Source organism: Alligator sinensis, unplaced genomic scaffold (assembly GCF_000455745.1).
Source record: "Alligator sinensis unplaced genomic scaffold, ASM45574v1 scaffold169_1, whole genome shotgun sequence".
Taxonomy (NCBI): domain Eukaryota; kingdom Metazoa; phylum Chordata; order Crocodylia; family Alligatoridae; genus Alligator; species Alligator sinensis.
Window position 1 is genome coordinate 1,143,126 of NW_005841924.1, and position 27,480 is coordinate 1,170,605.

The following is a 27,480-nucleotide window of genomic DNA, read 5'->3' on the forward strand; positions in this document are numbered from 1 at the left end:
TTCTTTTTTATTTGCTTTTACAGAACTTTTAATGCTGTTCTTCATAGATGTTCTGATAAATAAAATGTCTCAGCTTTAAAATCAATATAGCTGAAATAGTATCAGTTTTTTAGTGTGCATTTCCATGTGAATTACATAATAGCTTAATTTGCTTACCTGTACAACATAATGCAGTTACGAGACTTTTGCCTTTTTTACTTTTATTATAGCAAACACTGGTTATCTGCCAGTTGGATGAGTGCATAAACTTCTTCCATACATGGCTTTTGAACCCTCTATCTCAGGGGTAGGCAAAATGTGGCCTGTGGGCCAGATGTGGCCTGCCAGGCCATTCTATTTAGCCTATGGGGCTCCTAAAAATTTTAGAAAATTAATATTTATTTTGCTCTGGCTGCCTGTCATGCGGTCCTCAATGGCTTGCCAAAACTCAGTGAGCGGCCCTCTGCCCGAAATAATTGCCCGCCCCTGCTTTGTAATGTATAGTTTGTGCCTTGAATCGTAAAGGGGAAGCAACTTTTCAAACAGCTGCTATTAAAAGCCTAGGAATTGACAGGAACTAGTCAGTTTGGGGAACAGTATTAGAAGCCTTGAAAATAATGGTGACTTTGTACACAGTAGCTTTAACTATAGCCCCAATTGTACAATGCATGGTATCTGTGGCTCTGACACACAAGAGCACCTCTGATTTCCCCTTAACAGGGAGAAGATAGAAGAATTAACTCCACATGGTCTCCACAGTTATGATACAGATCGCTACCATAGCCAGTATTTGAACCAAATCAAATCTGCCTGCAAATCTAAAATGGTATTTTCTCTTACTTTTCTTTTTTATTTTTCTGCATTGTCTCTTTCAAATTAATAAACTGATTGAAAACTTTTCATAATCTCATTATACTAGTGCTATACCAGCTAGATAGAAGATAATATATTTGTATCTAATAACCACTGCTCCATCAATTTCAGTTAAGTAATTTAACTGTAATGAAGGAAAATTCCCCACCCCGCGATGCATAGTGGCCAAAAGCCATGTCAAGGTTCTGTTTACAACCAAACACGCACAACAACTTATGTAAGTAGTGCAAGAGAAGTGTATCAAGTTTTAAGCATCTTCCTCTATACAGTGGAGTCCATCATACGTGCATTTAACTTACGCAAATTCAACTATACGCGCTCGGCAAAAAAAAAAAAGAGAGAGAGAGAAATATCAATTTAAATAGTACGGGCGATTCTGCCCGCCATTCCACTCAGTGAGTTCCTGCCTCTCATAGTGTGAGCATCTCACCACGCTGAGTGTGATTCTAGTGTTTAAAGATGCATATTTTTCGTTTGTTTTTTTTTTTTTTTTGCTGTATGCAATTTTCGCCTTACGCGCTGACTTTAGAACCTAACCCCCGTGTAAGATGCGACTCCACTGTACATCTGTTTCACAACTGATCAGTGCTTTTACCTGTAGGAATGGCGTGGTAAGGTTAAATAAAAAGTAAACATGTCTATGACTGTGGTATATGAAAAGCAAGTAAATAACTGCAGACTTTTTTTGTAGGAGATGAGTCTTACTGGTACCCCTAAGTACTTCGATCAATGACGCCTGGATAATAATAGCTGTTGGCAACTCATCAGAGTAGTTTTTCATCTGCAATTTAATCAGCATTTTGTGAAAGAAGGAATAAATGAATAGAACACTGAAAGAAAATGCAAGAGGTATACAGGGGAAATTCAATTCTGATTTGTAGCATTCGTGGGTTTTTCCTTACTATATAAAGCTTTAATTTTGGGAGGTGGAAAGAAGGACCATTCTGTGGCGAGGTGACTATTCTGTGGCTAAAATTTGACATCCTTAACAGTACTCAGTGGAGGATGAGCATTTATCTAAGTGTGTTGATATAAAAAGTAGATAATTATTATATTTGACTAATATTTCTTGACATCCCAGGTCTCCTGATTCTCAGTTGCTTTAGTACAAGACTATTCTCAGTGAGGAGTTAATAAAGATTGGTGAACAGATTTGACTAGGAACAAGAACTGGTCTTTTGCAAGTTGCAGAGCTTATTAGGGCAGTATTCAACTCCTGCTAAATTCAGAGAGAAATGGACTAAGTCCATAATCAGAAAAGTGACTTTGTAAAAATGGGAATGTGAATATTTTGTATCTCAGCATTTTTGTGGCATTCCACTAATTTTACAAGTAAAAAGATTAGTTGTGCTCCCCCTCCCCCTGTTCCCCACTCCTTCTTATAAAGCTGTTATCACTGGAAACACAGTCGAGGGCCTGAAAGCCAGGCTATGCTCTTCTTGGGTTGAGCAAAATCACTAAGAGAAATGCATAAATAAAATCCCCTGCAACTGAAGCTTTTTTAAGTCATATATGAAACTGAAAAAAATCCAGTGCACTGCTGTATTTAGTTCTTCAAGGCTAGTAGTTTAAAAAAAAAAAAAGTGTAAATTCTAGATCTGCTCAGTGTTTTTAACCCTAGCGGAGTTCAAACACCCATTTTATATAAACACACTTTCACACTTAAATGTATTCTGATACAGCCATTTCAAACAAGACACCTGAACTGCTTGAACTCTATTCCTGTAGAGATAAGTCTCTCATCTTCCTTTCTTCTACATATGGCACAGCAAAAATATGTATTGTTTAACAATGAATGAATTGGTTTCATACATGTATGCTTAGTTGACCATAACTAAGAGGTTTATCATAACTTTTTATATAAAAGTGTATTTATTTCATGACATAGGCATAAAATGGTTTTTATTTGTTATATGGAGGCAGACTAGCTCTCTTCGTCTCAATACTGAATAATGGGTTGCCACACTGAATGCTGAGATTCAGTTCTGCAAGTTCCTGAGCACTTCACTTTCTCTCTAGGTTCATTAATTTCCTAGTAACATTTCTAGGGTACAGTATTACTTCTAGTTTTATTCAAGGTTTCACCTCTGTACAGCTGCCACTTCAGTCCAGTTGCTGTCCTTCCTGTGCTTACACTAGGGCTTGGCCTTCATACCAGAGCTTGTCAGTCCTTTATAGCCCTTCCTGTTAGAAGAGGCTTCTATCCTGGGCCCCTGCTTTCTGTAGGAGTCTCAATAAGACTTACTACCTGGGCTTTTTCTGAGCCTTCTGCTTGAGATCTCCAAATAGTCTTTTCCACTCTTCCATTAGGCTCCCCTGTTGTTACCATAATCTATGATTCCCAGTTTCCTATTGTACTTTCAAGTCTGGTCACAGGAACATCTCTTGAAATCTTGACCGTAGCACCTGTGAGATGTGTAACACCTACACTGGAATATGCCTGTTCCCCCAGTCCAGCTTCCTGTTATAAGCTCCCCTGGTTTTCTTACTTTTCAAGTCTCTTGGCAATCAAGGACATGTGTAGATGAAGCGAGGGACATGTGTGCACGACAGCTTAAAAGCTGTGCGAAAGCATTTAACCCGCTTAATGGTGTCAGTGTTTGCACATGTCACCGATGTATTGTGCAGGAATTCCAGCCACTGTAACACATTCGGCAGTGTAATGCACCTTAAATGACTTGGCTTGGGGTGCAGCAAACTAAAACTCCTCCGACCTCAACCTCAGTAGTCTGAAGGTAAATAGAAGTAAGACTACTTGACTTCCTTCCACCTTCTTCCTCTCACTAGGCTCTCTTTATCATTTCTACCCAGCTCCCTTTGCATCCAAGTATTTTTGAAGCCTTTAAAAGGAGAGCTCTCTTCCTTTTGGGCCCTTAGAGGTTTGGAGTACATGGGTCTTAAGAAAGTGGAAGCTATAGATATTTGCTGTGATATTTCAGATTTCTGTCGCTAGGAAGATACTGCAGCTGTTCTTCCATGCACATACCTTGCTCCCAAGTATTTGAGTTTAAAATAACCTTTGTAGGGGAAAGTCTAGAAGTGTACTTCAAATTTAAGAATGTCAGTCTCCAATATATGATGCCTTAATCTAAAGGATGACAGCTCTGACTAATTTAGCCATCTTTGCACATTAAAAAATTAATTACTTTTTTCTATGATTAGACACTAATCAAGTGAATGTTTGCTCTGGGCACTAGAGGAAGGTAAGTTAACTAAACTTTCTAGCTTTGAATAGCAAAAGTTTTCTTGGTGCTTATTTTCACGTTGTCTTAGTTATAGAAGCCCTCTAATTCACTGCACATATTTTAATACAATTGGCCATCTGTTTAAAGGATGTCATACCTTTTGATTTTAGATGGGCTAGTGTGAGTATAACTAGTGCATGAACTCTTGTTTCAACAATTAACTATGGGTGTTCCATAATGTCCTTACTGAAGCATTAGCTTTTCACTTTTCAGAGGTCCCTTTTTCTTCTTGCTTTCCTTTTTTTCTGTCTTCAAAACAGAAGCCCCCTTTGCCCCTTGATGATAGCATTTCCACATGATCTTCAGTGGTACCGGTCTTAGATCCTCTGCTGGGTGTGTGGGATGTTAGTTTCTGGATTCCTCGTTGTTCAAACAAGAATTCCAAGGTTGCTCCTGTTTCCCCTGGGTGGCAATACAAAACACATGCTGTCTCTTTGTCCACTACTTTTGTAACTTTCTCACTTCAAATTGTCCAATCCTCAAGTTTCTTACCTAATCTTCTTAGATAAGGTACTCCAGTCCTATTCTGTTTTTGGTTTCCTTTCCTTCTGTGGAAACTACTGTGCCTGGTTAGCCCACCATACCAACCACAGCACTCACTTTTCACAGTGCCTTATAAGGCGCTCTGTACAATTTAATTGCTTAATTCTGGGAAGGCCTAAAGTTATGCTAAGAACCTGAGTATAACTCAGTTTGCCTGCTATACCTAGACTTTAAATGTTGGAGACTGCAAGTGAGAAAGGAACAGTGGAAAAAACCCTGGTCATATCCAGTTCACTCACCCTTTCAGAATCCACTCTGAGACACAAGATACAGGTGTGTCGAAACTTATGCATGGGGTTAGGTTCCGAGGTCATCGAGTAAGGCGAAAATCGTGCATAGTCAGCAACAGCCTCTGCCTCCAAAACCTCCCGCTGCCACTGTGGAGCCATGCTTGGAGCTGTGCGGCTGGCGGCAGCAGTGCAGCACGGGGGGGGTGGATGGCTGCATGCCACCGGGCCACTACCACTCTGCCAAAACCTGCCGCAAACTGCTGCAAACTGAAGTCCCGCCCCCTCTCCCACCCCGCGTAAAGTTGAATTTGCACAAGTTAAATGCGCATATGACGCGACTGTATTGTACTGGACAGGATGGACCTATGGTCTGACACAGTAAATGGCAATTCTTCTTTTGTTACGTTCATTAACCTAAAGCATGTTTAATTGTTCTTAGGTAAGTTTAGGCAAGTTGCTACACTGTTTTAAGTACCCCTGCAACTTAATCAGTCTTATTTGTAATCTGAATTTGTGTACCTTTTGTTTCTAGCCATTTGATCTTGTTTTGATTTTATCTGTTAGATGGGGAAGTCTTCTCCCCATGTAGAGCATGATCAAGTCATCTCTTCTCTTGGATAAAACTAGATTGAATTTCTCTCATCAGGCAGATTTTCTGGACCATGAACCATATTTACACCTTTTTTGGACCCCTTTCAATTTTTCAACATCCCATTTAAGTGTAGACACCAGAGCTGGAAATGATATTATAGTAATGGTCTTGCTAATGCTATAAAGGAGCGATCCCATCACCTTTCAGTTTCTATTCAGTTTTTCCCTGCTTTATACAACCACAGACTTATATTAGTCCTTTGCACAGCATTGTGCTGGGAGCTCATGTTAATTTGGTTATCCACTAGTAGAATTTAAATATTTTTTTGGACTCACTATGTTCTGAGAGAGTCTTCTGTCATGTAAGTGGGAAGCAAGCACATTCTGTTTATAGACATACAACCTTGCTTTTGGCTGTATTGAAATATAGGTTGTCACAATGAATGTAGCTTACCCAAGCAGTCCAGATCATTCTGTGCTGCCCTCTCCTTGACATTTACTTCAACATTTTTTTTTTTATCATAGGTCAACCTTGTCAGCAATGATTTTATATTTATTTTCCAGAGCTAGCAGTGTATAATAGCTACCAGGTGCCAATAAAGACACCTGAAGAGGACAACCTGAAAGGACCTAAAGATAGCAAATGAAAGAATGGAGAGATGCTGCTCAGCAAAAACCAGACAGGTTTCAGGCAAGAGTTCTGAAAGCTTCCATAATTGGCTAAAGCATGACAATCTTTATTGCACGCTCCATGCTAAGAAGAGTGGTCAGAACATTCTACAGGGGCAGGAAGATAGTAAGACAGTTTGCTGCCTTCCAGCAGCAAAGAGTAAGGGCATTGCTATAAGATCATTATTTTTCTGTGTTTTGTTATGTTGTTTCCATATCTTTTCATCAGGATGGCTGATAGCTTAGCATATGTTTTCATGTCTAACATTTTGGCTACTAGGGCATCACCAAAGCTGTCCCAATATTTGTTGACACTGCCTACTTGATGTTCTATCTGTTACACCAGTGGTTATTTAAAAATGGAAAGTGTCACCCTTTTTAGGGGTTCATGTATAAATCTTACTACTTTTTATCATACTACATTTTCATAAAGAAGTAGTAGCCAGTTCATGGTCAAGGTAAATAACTGCTAAGTTCTAGGTTAGCAGTGCTCTGGTTAATGCAAACTTTGGCTGGATAAAGAGGGGCCTGTTAAGTAGAAGTAGGGAAGAGATCTTGTATCTGTATGCAGTATTGGTAAGGTTGCTTCTAGAATATTGTCCAGTTCTGATTCTGAGACGTAAAGACAGAAGTGCAGTTATGATGAAGAGTTCCAAGGAGGACCATGGAAGTGATCAGGGGCTGGAAAACAATCCTTAGGATGTGTGGCTGATGAGCTGAATATGTTCAGTTCCTTAAATTAGAAGGTTGAAAGGTGACTTGATCACTGTGTATAAATACTTACATATGGGCAGAGGAATCTGATAGTGGGGGCTTGTTAGCCTTGCTGGTAAAAGCAGAACAAGGTTCAGTTACTAAAAGTTGAAATTAGACAAAATAACTTCAAAGGGGTGAGATTAATCAAACACCCTGGAATGGATGGAGAGCTTGGCATTATTTGTAGTTTCTTAAAATGAAATAGCTTATCTTTCTAAACTTTGCACCTTTATCTGGCTTCAGGAGAGATTCTAGACCTTGTGTATATGGAGGAAGCAGATTGAATGGCAATAGGTGGTCCTTTCTGGTCTTGGAACCTGTGACACTGTCTCTCCTTGTTTATACGCTAACTTCCTGGGTCTTGGGGAGAACAGGATTATCTGATTTCTCCTAGCACGGTGATATAATTTGCAACTCTCCATTGAGACAAAAGTATAATCAAATTTCATGTTTCAAGCTGTAGAGATCAGGAAGGAATTTCTTATCTGGTTACACAGTTGTCTAGTTGGGTTTTTTTTTTTTCTGGCTTTGTCTGAAATAGAAGAACTTGGCCATGGTTGGAAAGAGGAACTAGAAAGACAGGCGAGTATTCTGAGGTGGTACAGACAATCTTAGAGGTTTGTGTGGCATCTGGCTCAAATGCTGCCAAATTGGGGACTAGAGGCAGTTCCTCCAGGTCAAGTTGGCAGAGTGAATGCATGGTGGGGAGAGGGATTCCTTGTATTAGAGGGAAGGGGCGCAGATTGCTATTGGTCATATTTACATATTTCTTTTAAGTATTTCCCAGCCTGCTCTTGCAGGAGTCTCAGACATTTATGGCATTTGATTCTTTCCTATTTTTTGCCTGTGGCACAGCCTAGTCTTCTTTTAAGTACTTTAATCTTGTTAAAATCATGAGACCCAATACAGGGCTATAATATAAGGATAGGGAAATGTAAATGGTCCATGATGCAGGTCAATTGAGGGCTATGGGCAACATGAATCTTTTCCCTTTTTTTAAAGGGAAGGGGAAGCTGTGGCTTGGGAGTGTGCATCATCTGTACGATGCAGCTGTTACAGCGGCATGTTTCTAGAGCCATGTAAGTTGCCTAAATCACTGTAACTATACAGTAATCCTGAAGGAAACCTAAGGTTGCAATAGTTCTGCCATGCCTTTTATCACTTTGGGAGAAGCAGTTATAACAGTTAAATTGTAACAGATTACATCAGCATCATTCAATACAATCATAACATTTCTCTACTGCTCTAGGGCAAGGGGTGTCGATCATGTTTGGCCCCATCTCCTTGTGGCCCGCATCAGACTCAACTCCAATAGCAGGGCAAGTGGTGGTGGCATTGATATCTTCCCTGTGTTTGCTCACACACCTGCAGGGGTTAAGCCTGCTGTTGCTTGCCCTGCTGATGCTGAAATGAGTCCCCCATGGGGTGTGGTTGGCAACTTCTTGGTGTCAGGCCAGACCACCCAGGCTTCAGGTTGGAGGTAGGCTGATGCTTCTGACCTAGCCATTGCCATAGTTGTTGCTTCTCTCTGGTGCCCAGCTGTGGTGCAGATAGAGGCCCTGACTTCACAGGCTAGATGTTGCTGACCCCCAGTATAATGTGTTACAGTGTGACTGTTAGGGCCCTGCTACAGGTTGAAACTAAAGCTGGATGTAAACCAGCTAAGAAGTGGTTGCACATTGTTTAAGCACTAACTTTATAGCTAATTGTCTCTGAAGCTGGATAGATATTTTTATGGTGTGATAATTACTTTGCATGTGTGATTAACCAGTAGTTATCTGTTAATTACTTTGCAGTGGGCTGGTCTAAATTTATTGTGCCATTAACCAGTTGACTGCATAATGTATAGCAGGTGCCTCATATTCACATGTTCCTGTAGCAAAACCTTTTTAACACTGATCCTGTTTCATTTAGCGTTAAAGTTCAGCTCATTTATAGGGCTATGAGGGCAAGTAGACACAACAGCTTGTATTGTAACAGCTCCCATAACTTCCGACTCTCAGTAATTTCTTGTTGCAAGGGCATATACCATTTTATTAGGTATTTTATGAAAAACTTATGTTTGTTTTCTTTTAAACGTTGCCTTGCGATTTCGTGGATGTCCTCAGAACTTGGAGCAGCTAAGTGGAAGTATTTCATATGCATTCTTCTTGTCATTAATTATTTTGTATGCTTCTGTCACTTTCTCTTTGTTTTCACTCTTTGTTCAACTATCCCGTTATTTTTGGCCTTTGATAGTATTCCATGTCCCTACTCATTCTTTGTCCTTCATATCTGAACCACCTTTATTTCTTTAGTCGGTACCTCTTTTGAGAGGAGGAGACTAACACAGTGGTCCAGTAGAGGAAGGGTGCAAAAGGTAAAAGATTAGGCACTAAAGTATACATTTTAATTTGTAGCTTCCCTAAGATATTGAGGCACAATTAGGCAGAGATGGATACTCCACACTTTATGAAAAATTCTGTGCACGTGCCAGTTTGGATACTCAAAATCCAGTCACTTTTGACAACTGAGGTATAGGCCTGATTTTGCAAACTGTTACTTTGTGTGTGGTAACATTATCTTCGACAGAACTAAGGTTTTACAAGACCACATCCTCAGAAATGACAGAATCTAAAATGGAATATCTCTGCTTTCTCCTTTCTACCAAGCAGAGGAGCAAGGAGATGCATTTGTCATGTAAACATCTGAATTGTTTCTGTTGCAAACAGCTATGAAGATTTTGCATTAGCACTTTTTTGCCTACCTTGTTAATGAACAATAAGAAGCTTGTTGTTAATTCTAAAATTTCAAAGTTTAGCATTTTACAGTAAGCAGCAGTTTGCCTGAAACCAGGGCATGTTCTCAAAGACCAAAGAAATGCCAAAATAATTCCCCTTAAAGTGAATAATTATAAAAATAAAAGCAGCATGGCAGGCTGTAGTGAAATCTCCAGTGACTTTTCCTCCAAATATAACTAAAAGCTGCCATGGATACAGGACAGCAATGAGATTAGCTGTGCATATAGCCAGGATCAGCAGAAAGCAGTTCTGTGCTGGAGAAGACTCCTCACAGTATTGGACAATGGCTCCATGCAGAAAAAAAGAGACTTAAAACCTCATGTTGACTAGTTGTAAGGCCCTTTAAGAAGCCTTTTCTGTGTGACTTACTGTTCATACTGTTGCTGTAGGTGAATTTTCACTTCACTGAGTAACCAAGTTAAAATCAGGACCTTTTTCCATACAACTCTGTCTCTCTGCCTTAACAGATATTATTACTGATTTCATGGAAAAAGGGAGCTGGTTTTGATATTTTGGAGTTGGTTTATCACGGTCATGGTTGTTTTGAAAGCTTCTCTATATGAGCCACTTTAAACAAAACATTATATGTATTAGGGTGTGTTTCTAATGTGATATTTTTGAGTTATTCACAGTCTGTTCTGCAGTTTTGTAATAACGATTGACCCAAGCCGATGGGTAATAGTCTACTTTTTTATTTTAGCTCATTAAAGAAAAAAATTGCATCAACTCTGAGATGCAGGAAAATTATGGCAGCAAACTTTTGTATTGGTACGTTATGCTAAGTTTTATGGTTAATTATAGAAGTAAATTATACATTCAAGGATATCTTATACAACCTGTCTTCCAGAGGTTTCAAAAGTTGTTTTTTTTTTTTTATACTAATACAAGTGATTTAGCTTAATCACTTAAGCCTCATTTTTCCCATCTCCTCCTTCTCTCTGTTGAAATGCTGATGCTGATAAAGTATTGATCCATTAAAAAGCTTTGCACTGAAGCATTTTGCTTGATGTAAGTTGTCTTTTTAATTATAACAGTGCCACTATGCATTGAGGAATGCTGTAGTTAAGGTTGTGTCAGCAGTTACATTTTAAATCCCTTGTTCTTATCAGCAGTTTAATACTAGGCTATAAAAATTGCTCAGAGTTTTAGCATGTGTCAGATCTGGGCTTTTGGGGAAATTTTACTCTAGCAAACTATGTAGTTGTGTTGAGTTATTGAAATGTTAGCATCTTTTATTTTATAGGTTCACCTTTCTGTATGCACTTGAATACTATTTTTTAAATATTGCCTGGGATCTTATTACACTTTTTTGTCATTGGTGTTCTTCCATCCTGCAGTTGAAAGAGAGAAATTAGGATTTTGGTGACTTTATGTAACTTCTTTTTATCATCAGTCTGGGGTTCACATAGAAAATTCTGTAAGGAAAACTTTTGCTTTGTGGGGATGGTCTTTTCCGTCAGCATTCTGCAGTTCTAAAGAATTGGAGTTCTATCAAGGTAATTTCTGCCTCATCAGCTAAATGGCATCCTGTGCTCAGGTCAAGTTTGGGGGTCCATCTGAACAGCATGAGCAAAATGCCTAAGTAAGCCTGAGAGATATCCACTGATGCCACAGGTTGGTCTACAAGTTTTTGTTTCTCATCTGTGCAGTCCTGTGAACTGCACTGCCTTATCTCCAGGGGTAGGGTCAGGAAGTAGACTGGAGGAGGAAGGGGGAGCCTGGAGATCCTGACAGCAGCAGCCTGAGAATGAGAGGGGAGGAGAACAGCTGGACCGTGAACTCAGGGGCTGCACATTAACCCTTGGTGCCTAATCCTTGGTGCACAGGCCACCAGTTGGACAGCCCTGACGTGCACAATGCCCTTCATCCTTAGGTATCCAAGTGCCTTACAAAGGATATCATTGTTGCTATCCCCATACGCAGGACCTTACTTTCTTGCTTGGGAAGTATATGGTCAAATCTTGGGTAGCCCTGTACAAATTCCCATTATCTTTTAGGGAGGGAGGGATGGGGTACAATAAAGACTTATCTGACATGCTCCACTGGGCTGCTGGTTACATATATATAATTTTTAATCCTGGATAAATGGTTAGAAATGGGTATCTGATGGAGGGGTAGAAGCACATCTTCCTGAATCATAGTATTCCTAAATGTCTGATCATACTGAGGCAGGGAGCGAGGGCTGGATGGATAGGGAAACGATGTCGAATGAGTGCCTCTTCTCCCTATATTAAAAGAGCTTAACAAGGATGTTGCTGGTAAGTGTTGTAAGGCTTTGGCTCCTTTCTGGTTGGTGCCTTGTTCCCTAGCGATGTCAGGGTGAGACTGGGCTCTGGTGCCACCTAGATGGTTCAGGCACTGCTCCTACTCTCCTGTCACATCTTTGATGTTGGTTGATGACCTGTCGGTGGCCCCAAAAGTGGTCTTGACCCTGGTCTTTTCTTCGTGGGCCTCCAAACCTCCCCTTTACCCCACCCTTACCACATCCACAGCCTGGGAAAACACTGCTCCCTGTAGTCTTCCCCAGAATGATCTCACCTCATCTACGTTATCCACTTCAACCTGGGTCAGGTCTTTCTGGCCATCAAACTCTCCCAAGTAGATCCCTTGTCTTCGGACTGGCTTTCGGGCAATTAAACCTGCCCCGGCCTGGGCTGACTGTAACTTAAGACAAATTTAACTGAAAAGGTGTTCGGCGTCTGCCAGCGGGCACCTGGGATTCCATCTCCCAGGATCGCCTTGGGCCCCCTGGGATGGGTGGGGGGAATTCATCCGTCTCTTCCCTCCTAGCAGGCATGGGGGCAGACTGCCTCCCTGCGTGACTTTCCTGGGGCCCAGCTGACTTGGAGTTAATCACTCCTGGTACTTGCCACTCCTACGTGGGGCTCTGACACAGCCGTCTCCTGTTCCTCCCTCTTTGCCATGGTGCCCAAGGGGGTTAGCCGTTCCTTGTTGCCCTTCCCCACCACGGAGCCTGAGCTCTCTGACGCGGCTGTGGCTCTGCTCTTGAGCATGATGGGGAATTGCTTTTCCCCGCTGAGGTTCCCTGGTGACCCTCTGTTCCTGGGGCTCAGGCTCCCTGTTCCTTCTGCCAGAATTCCCTGGCAGACACTCAGCTTCCCCTCCCCGTGCTCGGGGCTGATACTTTCTGGCTCCGTGGACAGGATCTCTTGGCCGGAGTTCCACTCCTCTCTTCCCCACCCAGCTGACTGCCTCTCCAGTTGCTCTTTGAGCAGCCCGCACTTCTCTGAAGCCCCGCCCCTGGGGCTCACTGATTCGCAGATTTAGGCAGCTCTGGAACTGCCAAGCCTGCGCTGGCGTTTCTTCACAGCTGCCACTCACTTTTGTCCCTGTGGGTGTGTACAGGGGCTCGTCGGGCGGAGTCTTGGGATGTGTTGGTGGGGTTTTTGTCTCCCCTCTTACAAAGGACTGTATGGTAAAGCAGTACAACATAACGTTTAGGATATAAAATTGGATCAAATAGCGTTGGTACAGCTGCTGATAGTAGTTAGCATTCAGTTATCATCATTTTTTTTGAATTCATACTAGGCAAGACAAGCTGAGGTGAACCAATGGTGGTAGCTTGGATCACAGTATACCTTGAAGTCTACAGTTTAAACTTCAGATCTCTCTGCTGCTGATTCTGTTGATGTTGTATTTTCTGGAGTTCAAGACCATACACGCACATAATATATAAGGCACCTCCACACCCCCTGCCAGGGAAAACAAACAACTCATAAAATAATGGGGACAGTTTTCAGTTGGATTGGATTTTGGTAAAATTCTTATTATAGTAATTTATTTTTCATTATATACCTTTGGTGTATAAGGCAGAATTTTAATTTTAGACCTCCTTCTTGTGGGGGAGAAATTGATCTTTGCATATAGAAAGCATGCATGGTACTTGGTGTAACCCTACCTACCTGTTGTTTCCATGCCTCATGAAGCTGCATACAGACTGCCTTGATGGGAGAGAGGCATTCTTTGGGTAGACATGATATCTCTTATTAGACCAGCAAATAGTTGGTAAAAAGTTGTTTGCAAGCTTTCAGGCATAAATACCCTCCTTCAGGCACTGGGAGACTCTGCTGCTGTTCTTAGTTCTCTAAGGTAGAAAAGAAGTCTGTGAAGATGCAAATGAGTGGAAGTTTGGAAGAAGGGTAGGGAGGGGAGGGGAGGGAAAAGTGTGCAGGAACACACGTGGTCAGCAGGGATCCTGGTTTTCTCCGATTTAAAAAAAAATCCCCAACTTTTGGTTTAAAAAAAAAAAAAAAAAAGTAACCCTAAATCCACATTTTTCTGCAATTTAAATGAAACACCACTAATATATAGATACATACATAGTGGTGTTTCATTTTTATCACGGAAAAATGTGAAGTTGACGTTACTTTTTTAAAATGAAAATTGGAGATTTTTTTAAATCAGAGAAAACCCAGATCCTTGGTGGTCAGCTAAAGACAGGTTCCCTGGTGTGTCAGATGCCAGGCAGGTTGTAATGTGTCATAAATCCAATGCCTAAATTAAGTCCATGATTTTTTGTATCCAGTAGATTTATGAAGTGAAGTTTGTAGGCTCGTCTACAAAAGGTGTTTTGTAAATTCCCTTTGAGGATTAGAACCGAGAGATCAGAGAGGGAGTGATTGTCTTGTGAGAATTATGCACCCACAGGTAATTGGATATTTTGTCTTTGATAGATTTTCAGTGTGCGTTCATTCTGATACACAGTTGTTGTTTGGTTTCTCCTACATATTTTCCATCAGGGCATTTGGTGCAGAAAGGAATTGATCAATCACTGCTTGAGCAGCTGCAAGGCAGTTGAATGTGCCTTTGGGAAGCTCAAGGCCAAGATCTTTCCCAGGATTTTGATTGCCTGGTGCATTTTGCATAGCATGACAGAGAGTGAAGGTGAAGGCCTGGGCGTGGGTTGGACAGCAGAGGCTGGGAGACATTTGCCCAGAAATATCAGTTGGAGCCATGACCCAGCAATGACAAGTAGCAGAGCCCATTTCATCTGAGAAACTCTGGCCACCTGCCGTGAATGAATGTGGGCATAAGTTGCTAGGATGTGTGCCAGGTAACAGCTCATCTAAATTGCTTAAGGGATTTCTGCTGATGTGTATTCTTACAGGGCTACCTTTGTATGCTTTTTGCAGCATGCAGTTGGGAGCTCAGGATTCTGCACAACATAGATAGATGAGGCCTGCAGGCACTCAGCTGATCTGGTGTGTTATATATATTTGCTTTTCTCTACAGCTGGTGTCTCTGTAAAATGGCCTTTCCCCTCTCAGGACTTTTTTTCCCCCTGCCAAGCTGGTGGCATAAACTATTAATCAAACACTGCATGAAAAGAGAACCAAAGTAGGGTTATTTTTTGTTTTGTTTTGCGTTCATTTTAAAACACAGGTAAAATTCCTTTATTGAGCAAACTGAAGAGCAAACAGAAGGTGCAAAAGTATTTTCAGTTATGGAGTAACAGGGGCCTTGTTTAATACATCAGGCAGATGCAGCTCAGAGAAGAGAACCCTTGCTGACCTGACCACTGCAGGCTGAAGTGCTTGGGAACCAAGCCAGCGAGAAGGATCCCAATAGGTGCTCCCTCTTTCTCCAATGGAGGAACTGAAACCATGGTGCTGGTTGCAGACGGTGGTGTTTTCAGTGGCTACAGTATGTTCTGTGAGTTCACCTGTGTGTGGTAGTTGCTGGAGATGCCGTTTGTGACGGGGGGCTGATTTATGGATCTCATTCATGACAGCCAGCGTGGAGTTTTGTGTCTCCTGTTCAAACTGGATGTGATCACAAGTCCGCTCGAGTGTGTTGAGCTTTTAGAAGGATGTTAGTTATAATCTTGTGATAGCTGCTTTTCTTCCCTTCAATGCGTTGTTTTCAGTGTGCATTCTACCTCTCCTCCTTTTACCAATCACTTATTTTTTATTACATTCTTGGGTTATGTTCTTCTCCTTTACTTTCTCCCTGAAATCTCTAGCCACTATTTCTCTCTTCTAATTTATTGTCTCACTTTGCACACCCCACCCCAGTCAGTAATATTTGGATTCCACGTTTACCCTGCAAAAATAATGGCAGCAATTTGTCTCTTCTGCTTCAGCTTTCCATTTAGGAAAATTTTAATTCCTTCATTGTTCCTTTGCTTTCTCCTGCAGGTATCCCTCAAACTTTTGTTCAGAACTAGGTATCTAGCAGTTTCAAGCCCCGTGGTTGCCAGATTTGGTAATGAATAATGACAGTTAAGATTGCTTCTGGTTTTTTGCTTTTCTGTTATGGCAGTTTAAAGAGGTTTTTAAACAACTGTTGCTTCTGTAATAACTGAACACTCCCATATATTCTTTGCCAAAGCTTACCTGCTTGCGAACTGGGAATATCTAATAATATCTGGCTTATTATATACATCTGGGATGTCCAACTTCTGCACTTGGTGATGGAAACCGATTGGAGGAGGGAGGGAGAGGCTGGAGACAGCAGCATGAGAATGAAGTGGCAGGAAAGGGCAGTTGGATTGTGAACTCGGGGGCTATGAGTCAACCCTTGGCCCAAAAGCCACCAGTTGGACTGCACCGATATACCTAGTACTCTTCATGCATAGATATCTGAGTGCCTCACAAAGAAGATCAGTATCATTAACCATATTTTACATTTGGAGAAAATGAGGCTCCACAGCTCAAATGACTTGTCCGAGGTCACACAGGTGGCCATCATCAACACGGGAAATAGGGTCCAGGCCACCGGAGTCCTACTCAGATTTCTGACCATTAAGGGACATGCCTCTCCTAGCTAAATATCAAAAAGGAGTTGTGACTTAATGACTAAAGTGTTTAATGAAAGGTGGTATTAAAGCTGATCTGTGTTGATAGCCAGTTCTATCTAGGTACCTTTGTAAGCATCTTTGAGATAAGTAATATCTTTCTTGTATGGAAAGGTAAAGAGACTTACCTACACTGTTACAGTTAGTGAAGGAGTTGGAATAGAAATGGTTGGCTTCCATGTTTCTACCAATAAACAGCTGCTACAACCCTCTTTGCAAAGAGCTGGCCCTCTCCTGCCAATTCTATAGCTTTTCTTTTGCTAGCTTCTGCACAAGTACACATAGCAACTGAGCCAAGCCAGTGGGAAATTGTGCCAGCTAATGCAGCACTCACTTTTGGCTTCTCCCAAGCTTTTTGGCTCCATCTGTTTGCCTGGTTACTTTCATCCTTTGTTTTCTGTTTTCCCTACTGTGCTGAATTCCTGACTCACAGTTGTCAATAGCAGAAAGGTTGCCTACTTTTTCTTGCTCAGCAACTGCTTCACCTTTCCTTTTCTGTTCCAAATGTTCACAATTTAGGATTGGAAGTTGAGGATGATCTCTGGATATGTCATAGGATAGACAAAAGCATTTTCCATATACTTTCCACTCTCAACCAGAATTACTTCGCATTGTTTTGAATGACAGCAAAATATTTTCTGTGGTTTTTTTGTAAGGTGATATAAACTGAGGAAATGGCTAAGCAGAACAGACTTAAATGGAAGTATAGTACCAATCAAAGTTTATGCATTTCTCCTAAAGCTCTGGAATTTTACACCATCTTACAACTTTAATGATGCAGTTTAGGTTATTAGTTCAGCTTTTCTGTTTAAAAGGAATACCTTACACATTACCAGAGATGAACCATTTTAAGATGTAATATGGAAACCAGGCTGCCGAGTCAGCGCAAGGTAAAAATAATCTGTGGTGGGCCAGCTGAATGCTGAACAAACTTTTAATCACAAGCCACCTTCCCTGAGTTCAGTTGAATGATGTAGGTAGCATTTTTCTTTGTATTCCACTCCCCTTTTGAGAATTGTCTTATTAGATCTATACTTGTTGCCTGCTTTTGTATCTGGAGTGTCAGTCTGGACCTCTAGAGAAACCATACAACCCCTTGTAAATTGGCAAGTCTAGAACTGAAGTTCTGCAAGTATCTTGTCTCCAGTGCGTCTCTTAATTCTCTTTTTCTAACCTTGACCCACTTGGCTTTACTGTGTATATAAAATTAATCCCTTGCCTTTTAAAAAATAAATAAATGTTGTGGCCCCAGGCCCTTACTGGTCACTACTTAGGTCTGCCTTTCAGTGCTTTCTGTACTGCCACCTTGTTCTTAGCTGTACAGAAACCTAGGAGATTGGTTTGCATGTTTTGCCAACAGTGCATCTCTGTAGTACTGCAAATTTAAGAGGACTTAGAATTTAAGATGACCCCCTAATAATTAGATTCTATGCATGGAAAATGTATAAATTAGTTATCATTTTCCATGTATAGAATCTAGATATTGGAGGGTCATGTTAAATTCATGTCCCCCACCACCACAGTGGGGAAAGCAATGGCAAGGGGGCAGGCAGTTGGGGGAATCCTTGCTGTCAGAGCAGAGCTTAGTGGTTGAGTGCCTCGGCACAGTGGAACTTTCTAGCACAAGGCACGGTGAGATTTTGTACGAGGGAATTCCTTGGCACGGTGGAGAACCCCGGCGTGGAAAGGTTCCCGCCACTCATATGCTAAATTATTCCTACGTGGCGACTAGCAATTGGCTCGCTAGCTGTATAAAAGTTTGGAGCAGTTTCCGCCCAAGTTGGAGAACTCTGCGCCCATCTCGGAGTGAATGTGGCGGACTGATCAACCGCTGACGACTCCTCGTCGCCGACCGACCCCGACGTACCCCCTGTGTCCTGCATGCTCGTATCAAAGATATCTCGTCAAATAAGAGCTCCTCGGTTAAACTGTAACTGAAGTTTGAAGTTAGCTTTCTTCCTACGCTGTACATCTCGACAGTGTAAGTAAAGCCATCTTTGTTTGAACCAGTACTCGTTTGTGCCTAATTCTACTCCAGAGGTCGAAGGTACCCATCTGTACGTGCCGGGTTTGTGGCCACAACCCAGCCGACCCTTTCCCGGATCCCCCTCGGCCCCCACACTTGCCAGCTGCCTTCCCCCTTCCCTTTCCCTCCCCTCCTCCCCCACCTTGTACTCCAGTCCAAGGCGAGGGTTTTTTTTCCTCCATTAAATGTGGGTGGGGGGAGGTCATCTTGGATTTGAACAAATACAGTATCTAACTATACAGGCTCTTCTGCAGCAGGTCAGATTTGATTTAAATGAATGAAATGAATGAAATTAATTCATGATTTAAATCATGATTTGAATCTCTGCTCAGGAAGCCTCAATTTTATCATTGTTTTCTACAAAAAGTGCATTCTTGTTTGATATTCTCTAAAAGTGCAAAGTTTCAAGAAGTTAAATGAATAGAGAGAGGTAAAGGCTTGACTACAATCAAACTTGCAGAGACAAGGGGGCTGATGGGTAGGCTTATCAGGTCTGTTATCGCTCATCCCCATACACTGCTGTTAATAAGGATGTTATCTCTGGAGACCTAAATCTACAGTTTGAGAACTGAAACTAAGCATCACAGAGATGCTTAATAGGATCTTCTAGACTGAGCACTGAGTCCCATTGGGTAGCACGGCTTTCTTTATCTTTATTAATCTATAGAGGAGACTCTGGGAACCCCATAAGATTGGGCCTCTAATATAGTTCATGGCCTGTTGTAACCGATTTATAAAACTTTTCTAGAAAGTTACATGAATATATTGTCTCAACTATTGTATAATTAGAAGTTATAATCCCTATTCCATAATGATATATTTTGGGTTTTAACATATCTTAAATTTAATACTATTTTATATAGGCTTTTTTAAAAGCATCTTAACAAAAAAAATGATTAAATAAAAAAAAAAATCCGATTTAAGTACAGTTAAAAGTTGTTGATTTTTATCCACCCTGTTCTGCAGATTCTATATATGAGGGAGATTGTGTTGCAGATGTAACTGTAGTAAATCATAGCTCCCATTTCAGTGCGTCTCACTAGGAATTTGGAGCACCTAAGTACTCTTTCTCCATGTTAATTTACTAAGCTTCAAGCCTCCCTGCCCTTATGAGAAGAGTTCCAGGTAACACAGAGAAAACTTCTTAAGTTGCATACTAGATTTGAAGTATAGGAGGATGGGATCGATGTTCTTTGTATATAAAGACTTTCTGGCATCCATTTTTGACATCTGCATTTCACTATACCTGGCTATAATTGTAAATACATTGATTAGCTTTATTAGCTCCTTGATGGAAGTCCAGTGCTCTTCCCTTGCTAAACATCCTGTCCTTTGCATTGTCAGTTCTCAGAAGGACATGTAGGACATGTGCTTATGATCTTCATTTCAATAAAAGGAAATTAAGTAACTGGATTTACCTGGGAGGAAATTGTGGTTAGCGTTGCTCATAAGAATTGCCAGTTTCTAGGCTCTGAGGGCAAAGAATAAGATGGGATGCTGCTCATTCTGAGTCAGCTGCAGAAGTCTTTAAAATAGAGAGTGAGAGGTTTAAGCCTTTGTGGAAGAACAGAACAGCAGGACATTTAGTGATAACATGTGTTGCAGCTCAGTTTCTGGTGACTGATCACTGTGTAATTACCTTAAAGGGAAGATCTTTGGTTTGGCTTGTCATGTCCAAACCCATGTAGAGCACTAGTCCTTTAAGAGCCAGACTATTTTAGCATAAAAACAACTAAATCCATTGGGGAAAAGAACACCTGGTCTGTTTTGTGTTGTAGGTTTCTCTGTCTTCATAGCAAAAGTCTGTCTTTTTCCAGCAGATGTTCATACTTTGCTTTTTAGATTAGTCTAGGTTTTTGAGCAAAATAAGATCTCGTAGAAATACACTTCCTCTGTAGTTACTTTCTCAAAATCTCTATTTAAATTGTTTGTTCCAACCATTAAGGCACATAGCAATCCTGAATAATTTTACTACAGATGTTCAAATTAGACGCTAACGGTTTCTCATTCTGTACCCACACCTAACCTAAGAGATGATTTATGTTACTGATTTTATGTCTTTTTTGATTAGTTTTTTTCTTTGGCCCTTACATACAGCACTACTTGAAGGGTGCTAGAAAAATGAAATATCAGAATGGTAGTAAGGTGCTTTTTTGTCTCTCTTGTCTATGATTCGAGTAAGAATAACTTGTATTGTTTTGAACAATTTTTTTTTTTTTGTCCCATCAAGAAGATTAATGCCTTGTTAAAGTTATCAAATACTAAAATATTTTCCTCTTCTTTTGAGAGATGATTAGTTTCATAAACTGTTAGCCGCAATACTGTACAGTCAGTCCTATAACATCTATCGGGGCTTCTTACAGAAATTCTGCTCTCATGCCAACATAGGGGTGTGGATGGCAGTCTACATTATACATTTCTTTCTAAGTTGTTCCTCCTTATCTTGACCCTACAGGATCAATCATACCTATTGTCTCCAGTCTCAGTGTTGGAGGGAATATTACGATTATTTTTTGGTTTGTGAGAAGGTTGGTAACTAGAAAATTACATGATGTGAAAAATTGAAGAGGTTTGATAGTGACAATCTGTCAGGTTCCTAGACTAAAGGGAATGTTGAGGGAACAACTTTTTTTTTTTACAGATAACGAGCAAACATATCTCCAAACTGCTCTTGTTTGGCTTGAGTTTAGAGCAACTAGAAGCTCTAACTAACCCTAATCGGCCAATATAGGACATCAGGTCACCTGTTTTATGAGACAGACAGAGGAGAGAGAGGGAGGTTGTAGGGGGAGACCGCAGTTTTGTTATTTGGGTCCAAGTTGTCTCTTCCTTTTATCCTTTTCAGCCTCATGAATAAAAGCAGGCCTACATGTCAGAGCAGGTAGATTAAGTAGGAAGAAGATCAAGATGGAAGACTATAATCTTAATTTAATCTTTTTAGTGCAGGACTGGAACCTGGGATGCCCAATAAAAGGCATGTTTGCAGAGAGACCAAGAATCACAACCATAGTTATGCCCTTTCAGCTATTATCAAAGTACTACAATATTTGTCTTTTCCATTCACAGTTCATCCAAGACCATTTGGAAGATGGAAAGGAGAAAGCAGACCTAGGGCTGGAGGTCCCAAACTATTCAAGAACATGCCCCCAATTCTCTGTTCTAGTTCATGTGCAGAACACCATTCTTCCTGCAAGGGAAAATGATCAGAACCTGATCACTGAAGGAGTGGCCTGGATAAATATAATTAGGATTGTAGTATTGAGCAGGCATCAATTAAAACAGATTACTTGGCTGCATGCTGGGGTGTGGTGGCAGAGTAGTTGCAGTATCTTGACAGGTCTAAAGGCTCAAGTTCAAATTCTACTGTAGAAATGTGCTGAAGGATGCCTCCTTCACCTTCCCCCCCACCCACCAGTTGACTCAGCTGTTGATGATTTACCTCCCTCATGTTGCGGGTTGTCTGTGGAATTGCATGTGCCATAGTCACGTGAGCCAGATATGCTTTTTGGAGTTGACTGGGATGAATTCATAAATAATGATTTCAGCTTCCAGAAAGGCTTCAGGTACCAAGGGCATTTTCAAGGAGTTGGTCTCCACTAAGTCAGGAATAAAGACCATTAATATGAGTACGTCGAGGATGAAGACAACGTGTATATTGTAATTCTTATAGCAGTTTGAATTTGAACCTAAAATGTCTGTGTGAGAAACTTTAAATGACAGCTATTTCTTGCATGTAAACAGCAGCCAATGAGTGCAGCATTTCCTTTCTCTGACAGGGGTGTCAAAGATGGGACCTGTAGGCTGGATCTCGCCTATGGAGTTATTTCATCTGACTTGCAGGGCTTCTGGAGAAACTGGAGCTTCAGGAGCGTGGGGAGCCAGAGAAAGGTCTGCTGCCAAATTCAGTATATGTTGCCATGCATCCCCCGCGGGGCACTGGTGGAGGGATGAAGAATGGCTAGATTAACCCCAGCAGCTCCCTGATGCTCCTTGTCCTGCCACTAAGTTTCCCTGAAGTTTTCTTTATCAATTCCTAACTTTGGAAAACCTTTTGCATCCTGTTAGCCTAGCATTTATCTTCTTCATGTTGTCTGTAATTATTCATCCTTTCTTTTGCTACCTAGTTATGTACTGCTATTGCACTTTTGTAATGGATTTGTGAGCTTCACCAACAAAAGAATATGAAAACTTCTTTTAGTGTACCCCCCCAAGTTTTTTTACCTTTGAGGTTGTTCACAGCCATCTCTAAGAAGAGAGCTATTATTTTGCATTTTTTTTCTTTTTCCCATCTGTGCCAGTCTTATGTACAGAATATTTGTTGACAGGTGTTTGCAATGGAATTTGAAGTCACTCAGTGGTAGGAAGTATTTATATTGGTTTCTTGTTATGTTTAATGAACTGTTCAAAGCTCAGGAGAATTAGTTCTTCAAAGCCATTCTAGAGAGATCTCAAACTGACTGGTTCTTTTGGGGTGTGATCATTTATCTTCCCTTCACTGACAGTTTTGATTCTGCCTCCAGGGGAAGGTCTAATGTAATTAATCTGTAGCTTTTGCTAGAACAAAAGTAATTTTGGGGTAGGTTAAGATAATAAGAAAATTTGAATTGTGCAAGGGTTTTGCTTTCTCATTTCCCTGAAGTAGCTTTATTTCTTTTCTCCCTAATGTAATTTATAAATGATACTCTCTGTTCTTTACCTTCATTTAAAATAAGCAAAAGTACTGTTTCAGGAAAAGTGGGTATTTGATGCTCTTTGTTTCTTGGTTCTTCTGCCTTTCATAGGGAAACAACTGGCTGAGAAGTAGCATATTTTTCCCCACCAATTGCAGCTTTCACATCTGTTATATTAGTTTAATATAACACCACTTAATTTTTGAAATGTAATGAGCAAATCTTGAAAATAGATATTAGCCATTTATTCTATTGCATTACTTGAATAGTTTCAGAATTATTGGCTTCTAATTTCCTTGCTTTACCCTAAGTTGTCAGCATTATTGAAACCATAGCATCTTTTCTTTTAATTGTACACCCAGAAAAAAACCACACTTCAGTAGATCATAAGAATCAAATTTTGCTGAGAGAGACAGCTAAATTGCATTTTTAATAATCTACAGAACTGACCTAGAAACTACCTTCACCGTTCAAAGAAGATTTTTTGCTAATAGCAGTAAGAATTTTGTACAAAAGCAGTGTGCGCAAGCTTCAGTAGCCAGGAGCCTTTTCTACTAGACCCTGTCTGGTACAACAGGTAGATTGTCCCTGACTCAAAGTGTTTACAGTCTCAGAAAGACAACACTAGATAATAGAAGGGAATGCATTGGAAGCAGCAAAACAAAATTGGTACTCACAAAAAGCAGTACCTTTGTAGCCACTACAATATTACTGAGATATTTGAATGAAGAAAAATAAGTGGTATTGCCAGTATTTATGGGAAACTCCTCTGATAAACCTCAAAAATGCAAATGACTCATTTGAACTCTAAAAATATACATCAGGGCAGTCATGGTTTACAGATTGATGGCTTGGAATCACTACTTTATCACAAGTAAGGAAGGTGCAATTAGTCTGTGACGGTCCCCAAGCTGAGTCTGTGATGGTCCCCAAGTAAAGTTGGTGTTGAAGTTACCTTCTTTTGCTACAGAAATTCGAAGTGGCTCCATTCTTTTGTCCTTCATTTGTCCACTTAATGTGCGAATACCTGACTTGGTGTACATACTTATGATAATAATGTATGTAAAATAGGCAAGCACTTACACCTTGGCTGTTTAAAAATTTGGTTCTTAAATTGCTAGAAAATATGGTATTTCTGATAGGAAGGGCTGTAGTAGGGCTCGTGTACATTATATTGATTTGCCCTGGTTACTGTGCTTCTGTGGTGCAGTTTTAATAGTGCTGGCCTATTGTAGGTAGCAATAGTGTAACATGGGGTGGAAGGGTGTAACATGGGGTGGAAGAACAGGTCATGTGCCCTTGGTGCCACCTGAGGTAGGGGGGAGGTGCACCAGAAGGATGTGGAGGGGACACTTTTCCCTCTTTCCTCACTCCATCAGCACTTCCTAGTTGCAGCCAGCTTTGGCAATATTTGTCATGGAGCACAAGACATTTTGGGAATCATAGTTGTGTAGAATGACGGTGTAGTTTGCTGCTTCTGGGGATGGAGTTGACCCCCCTTTTTTGCTGCTGAAATCAGCATTCTTTTTATCCTCTCAACATGGGCTCTGGTAGCAAAAAAAACAGGGTGAAGGTTTCTGCTGGGCGGCAGCAAACTCTACTGCAACTGTAGAGAACTAAAGTTCCCAGAATACCTTGCTCTCCATGACACACTGCCTGTGCCTACTGATTGTTGCTGTGCTTGGACACATCCTCATGCTGAAGGTCAAGATAAAGGGGGGAGGAGGAGTGGAAGGGTAAGACAGGATGGCCACGTTACATCTGGTATACTGGCACAGTCTTTATTTGCCACTGTAAGCTTACATTGGTTTGAAGTATGGGTGAGCTGCAGCAAGATAAATAATGGCTTTGCCTGTTGGGTCTAGGTTTGCAGTATACTACTGACTGGCCACCAAGAGTTGTTGCAGTGGATTTTGCCCACCTAGGGCTTTTTAATTTTGTATGAGGCAAGGAAAATGGTGCAACTTTTGTATTTAAATGTTGATATAAATTTGCTAGAAGTAGTGCCTTTTTGGTTTTGCTTTAAGAAAAACTCCAGTCTGTAGAATCTGCTTCTGCCACAAGGTCAAATAAATATAGGGGACATTTCTCTTCTTCCTGCCTCTGTCACAGATCAGCATTGTTATTTCTGTCTTTTATTCTTAAGTCCTGATTTGCTAACTTTCACATTCAGTATGGTTTCCTTTGGTTTCTGGTGTCAAACTGGTATTTGAAGTCTGCTCTAAATGAGCTGATTTTCTATAAGAGACATAAGGTGAGGACTGGGGATTTTTTTTCACAAAAGTTCACCTTAGAGACTTCATCAAACAGCTTTTAAACGTTAGGTTCATATACAGCTTTACACAAAGTGGAACTGGGTAACAAAATAGGGGAGACTACTAGGCGACGAGCTGGGCAATCTTGAAATGTGCTGTTTCTGAAGGCTGGAGTCATGTTTGTTATAAATTAATCTGTCCTGTCATCTTCATTCAAGAGCTGTTTAAAGCTGGTAACCCATACATAATTATTTTGTTTCCTAAACAATGTAGCTAGCATATTACAAAAGCATTGTTTTCCAACTTCCCTCATGTCCATTGTTTTAGAAGCTTTAAATTAAAGAATTGAATTACTGGTCTTTGACACTCTTCCTTTTTGAGTACGGAAAGCCAGTTTATCTTGAAATAAAATAAACAATCAAGTACTAATGTTATGAAAGAACCATTCTTGCTGTTGCAGCTATTACTAAATATAAAAATGGATATGTTAGACCACTTATCCCTGAGTTCGCTTTTTCTAAAGCTATGCATAATGCAGTAGATCAATAATGCACTTCCTTGGCTATGAGCTCTGGATAGTGCCGCCCCTGCCTTCCGTACATCTAATAATTTATCTCCTGTTACTTTCCTTGGGCTTTATGCTGTATCATTTATTCTACTCTTTAGACACTGTTTCTCTGGTACTTCTGCTTTACTCCCATGCTGCCTCATATGTCTGGAATATTCTCTCCAATTCTGCCTGCCACACAGCTTTGTATTTCTCTTTCATCTCCCTTCCCAAAACCCACTTCTATTTTCATTGGTTCCTGTACCAAAAATCATTTTATTAACAGCATTCCTATGCTAATGCTGTTAATAAAATGATCAGTGCTAAAGTAAAAGGAACTAATAGGATGCAGATGCATACTGTTCCAAGTGAGTACATCATTTTAATGTGGTTCTTTTAAATGTGTTCCTCCTTCGGTGTCCCTAACCTCCTGTTCCAAATGGCAAGTGTAAGTTTTTTGTCCTGTATTCATTTTAAATTGCAGTCTATTATATGAGGAGATTGTGACTTTATTGTCTATGAAATGTTGCATAAACTTGTTTAACACTATGTACAAGCTTCTTAACTAGATTTCTTTCTGTCGATCTGTGATCTACAGTTGTGGGAGGAGTTCCTTGATCATGAATTGTAGAGACCAAGCTAAAATATTTCTTCTGGATTTCATGGTAAACATTGGGATGTGAAAATAAGCCTGTAGCAAAATGAGGGAATGTAGAAGGTAGTATCTCCAAAAACACCAGGAGAAACAAACTTCAGTAATATCACCTTTTAAATGTGTAGAATCTGGGGGGTGGGGTGTAAAACTTCAGAAGTATATGAGAGGTTTTAGCAACATATTGGGCCCATCAACTACAGAGTATTTGTATAATATAGGTAATTGATAGTATTACAGCATCAGTGTACTATGTGAGCAAGCATGGATAAGCCATTTACTAGCTCCTGTGGTGAGAGGCATTAACACTTTGGGAATAGTACATTAGACATCACATCAGCTGCCTTTTTACTTCCTTCTGTTGTTGCTGCTATTACTAACCAAACATCCAGAAACCATTAAAAACACTTTATAAGGCAGTGAAGAGAGTTGATTCCCTGAAGAGTGTACAATTTTGGTTTGGCCTGATGTGTAAGGTACAAAAAGTTGAGGGAAGGGAGTATAAAAATTGAAACGAAGTAGGTACTCGGTAAAGGATGTGCTCAACTAATTGTACGTTAATTTGTCATTCATTTGACCAGTTAGGAGAATCTCTGAGCAAGTCATTTAAATTGAAGATATTTTCCATCAGCATGAGTGGTTCTTTACAAGAGCTTCCTAATGAAGTCTTTCAGCAGCCATGAGTCATCAGTCTAGGAGTGTTCAAGACCAGCAGTAGTCTGAAATGTCCCCAGTCTACTCTGGGATGGGAGAAATTTTGTTTTACAGAAGGATTCTTCCAGAGAAGGGCTGATTTTTTTTTTTTTTTTTTGATTTTTTTTTTTTATTTTTCCTTAAAACCCCCCCC

General features: G+C 40.5%; 1 protein-coding gene across 9 annotated transcripts in view; it reads left to right on the forward strand.

Annotated features, from left to right (window-relative positions):
- Positions 1-27,480, forward strand: part of FBXW7 (F-box and WD repeat domain containing 7) — a 212,521-nt gene that overhangs the window by 28,458 nt on the left and 156,583 nt on the right. The window contains exon 2 of one of the 9 annotated variants that reach the window (XM_025198523.1): positions 700-805. The exons of 7 other annotated variants lie outside the window; for them this stretch is intronic. In XM_025198523.1, coding sequence (XP_025054308.1) covers positions 803-805 — 3 coding nt within the window. In that variant the 5' untranslated portion in view covers positions 700-802. Of the gene's footprint in view, positions 1-699; positions 806-1,628; positions 1,702-27,480 lie in introns of those variants that run through there. One more of the 9 variants, XM_006019158.3, reaches the window with a different exon arrangement.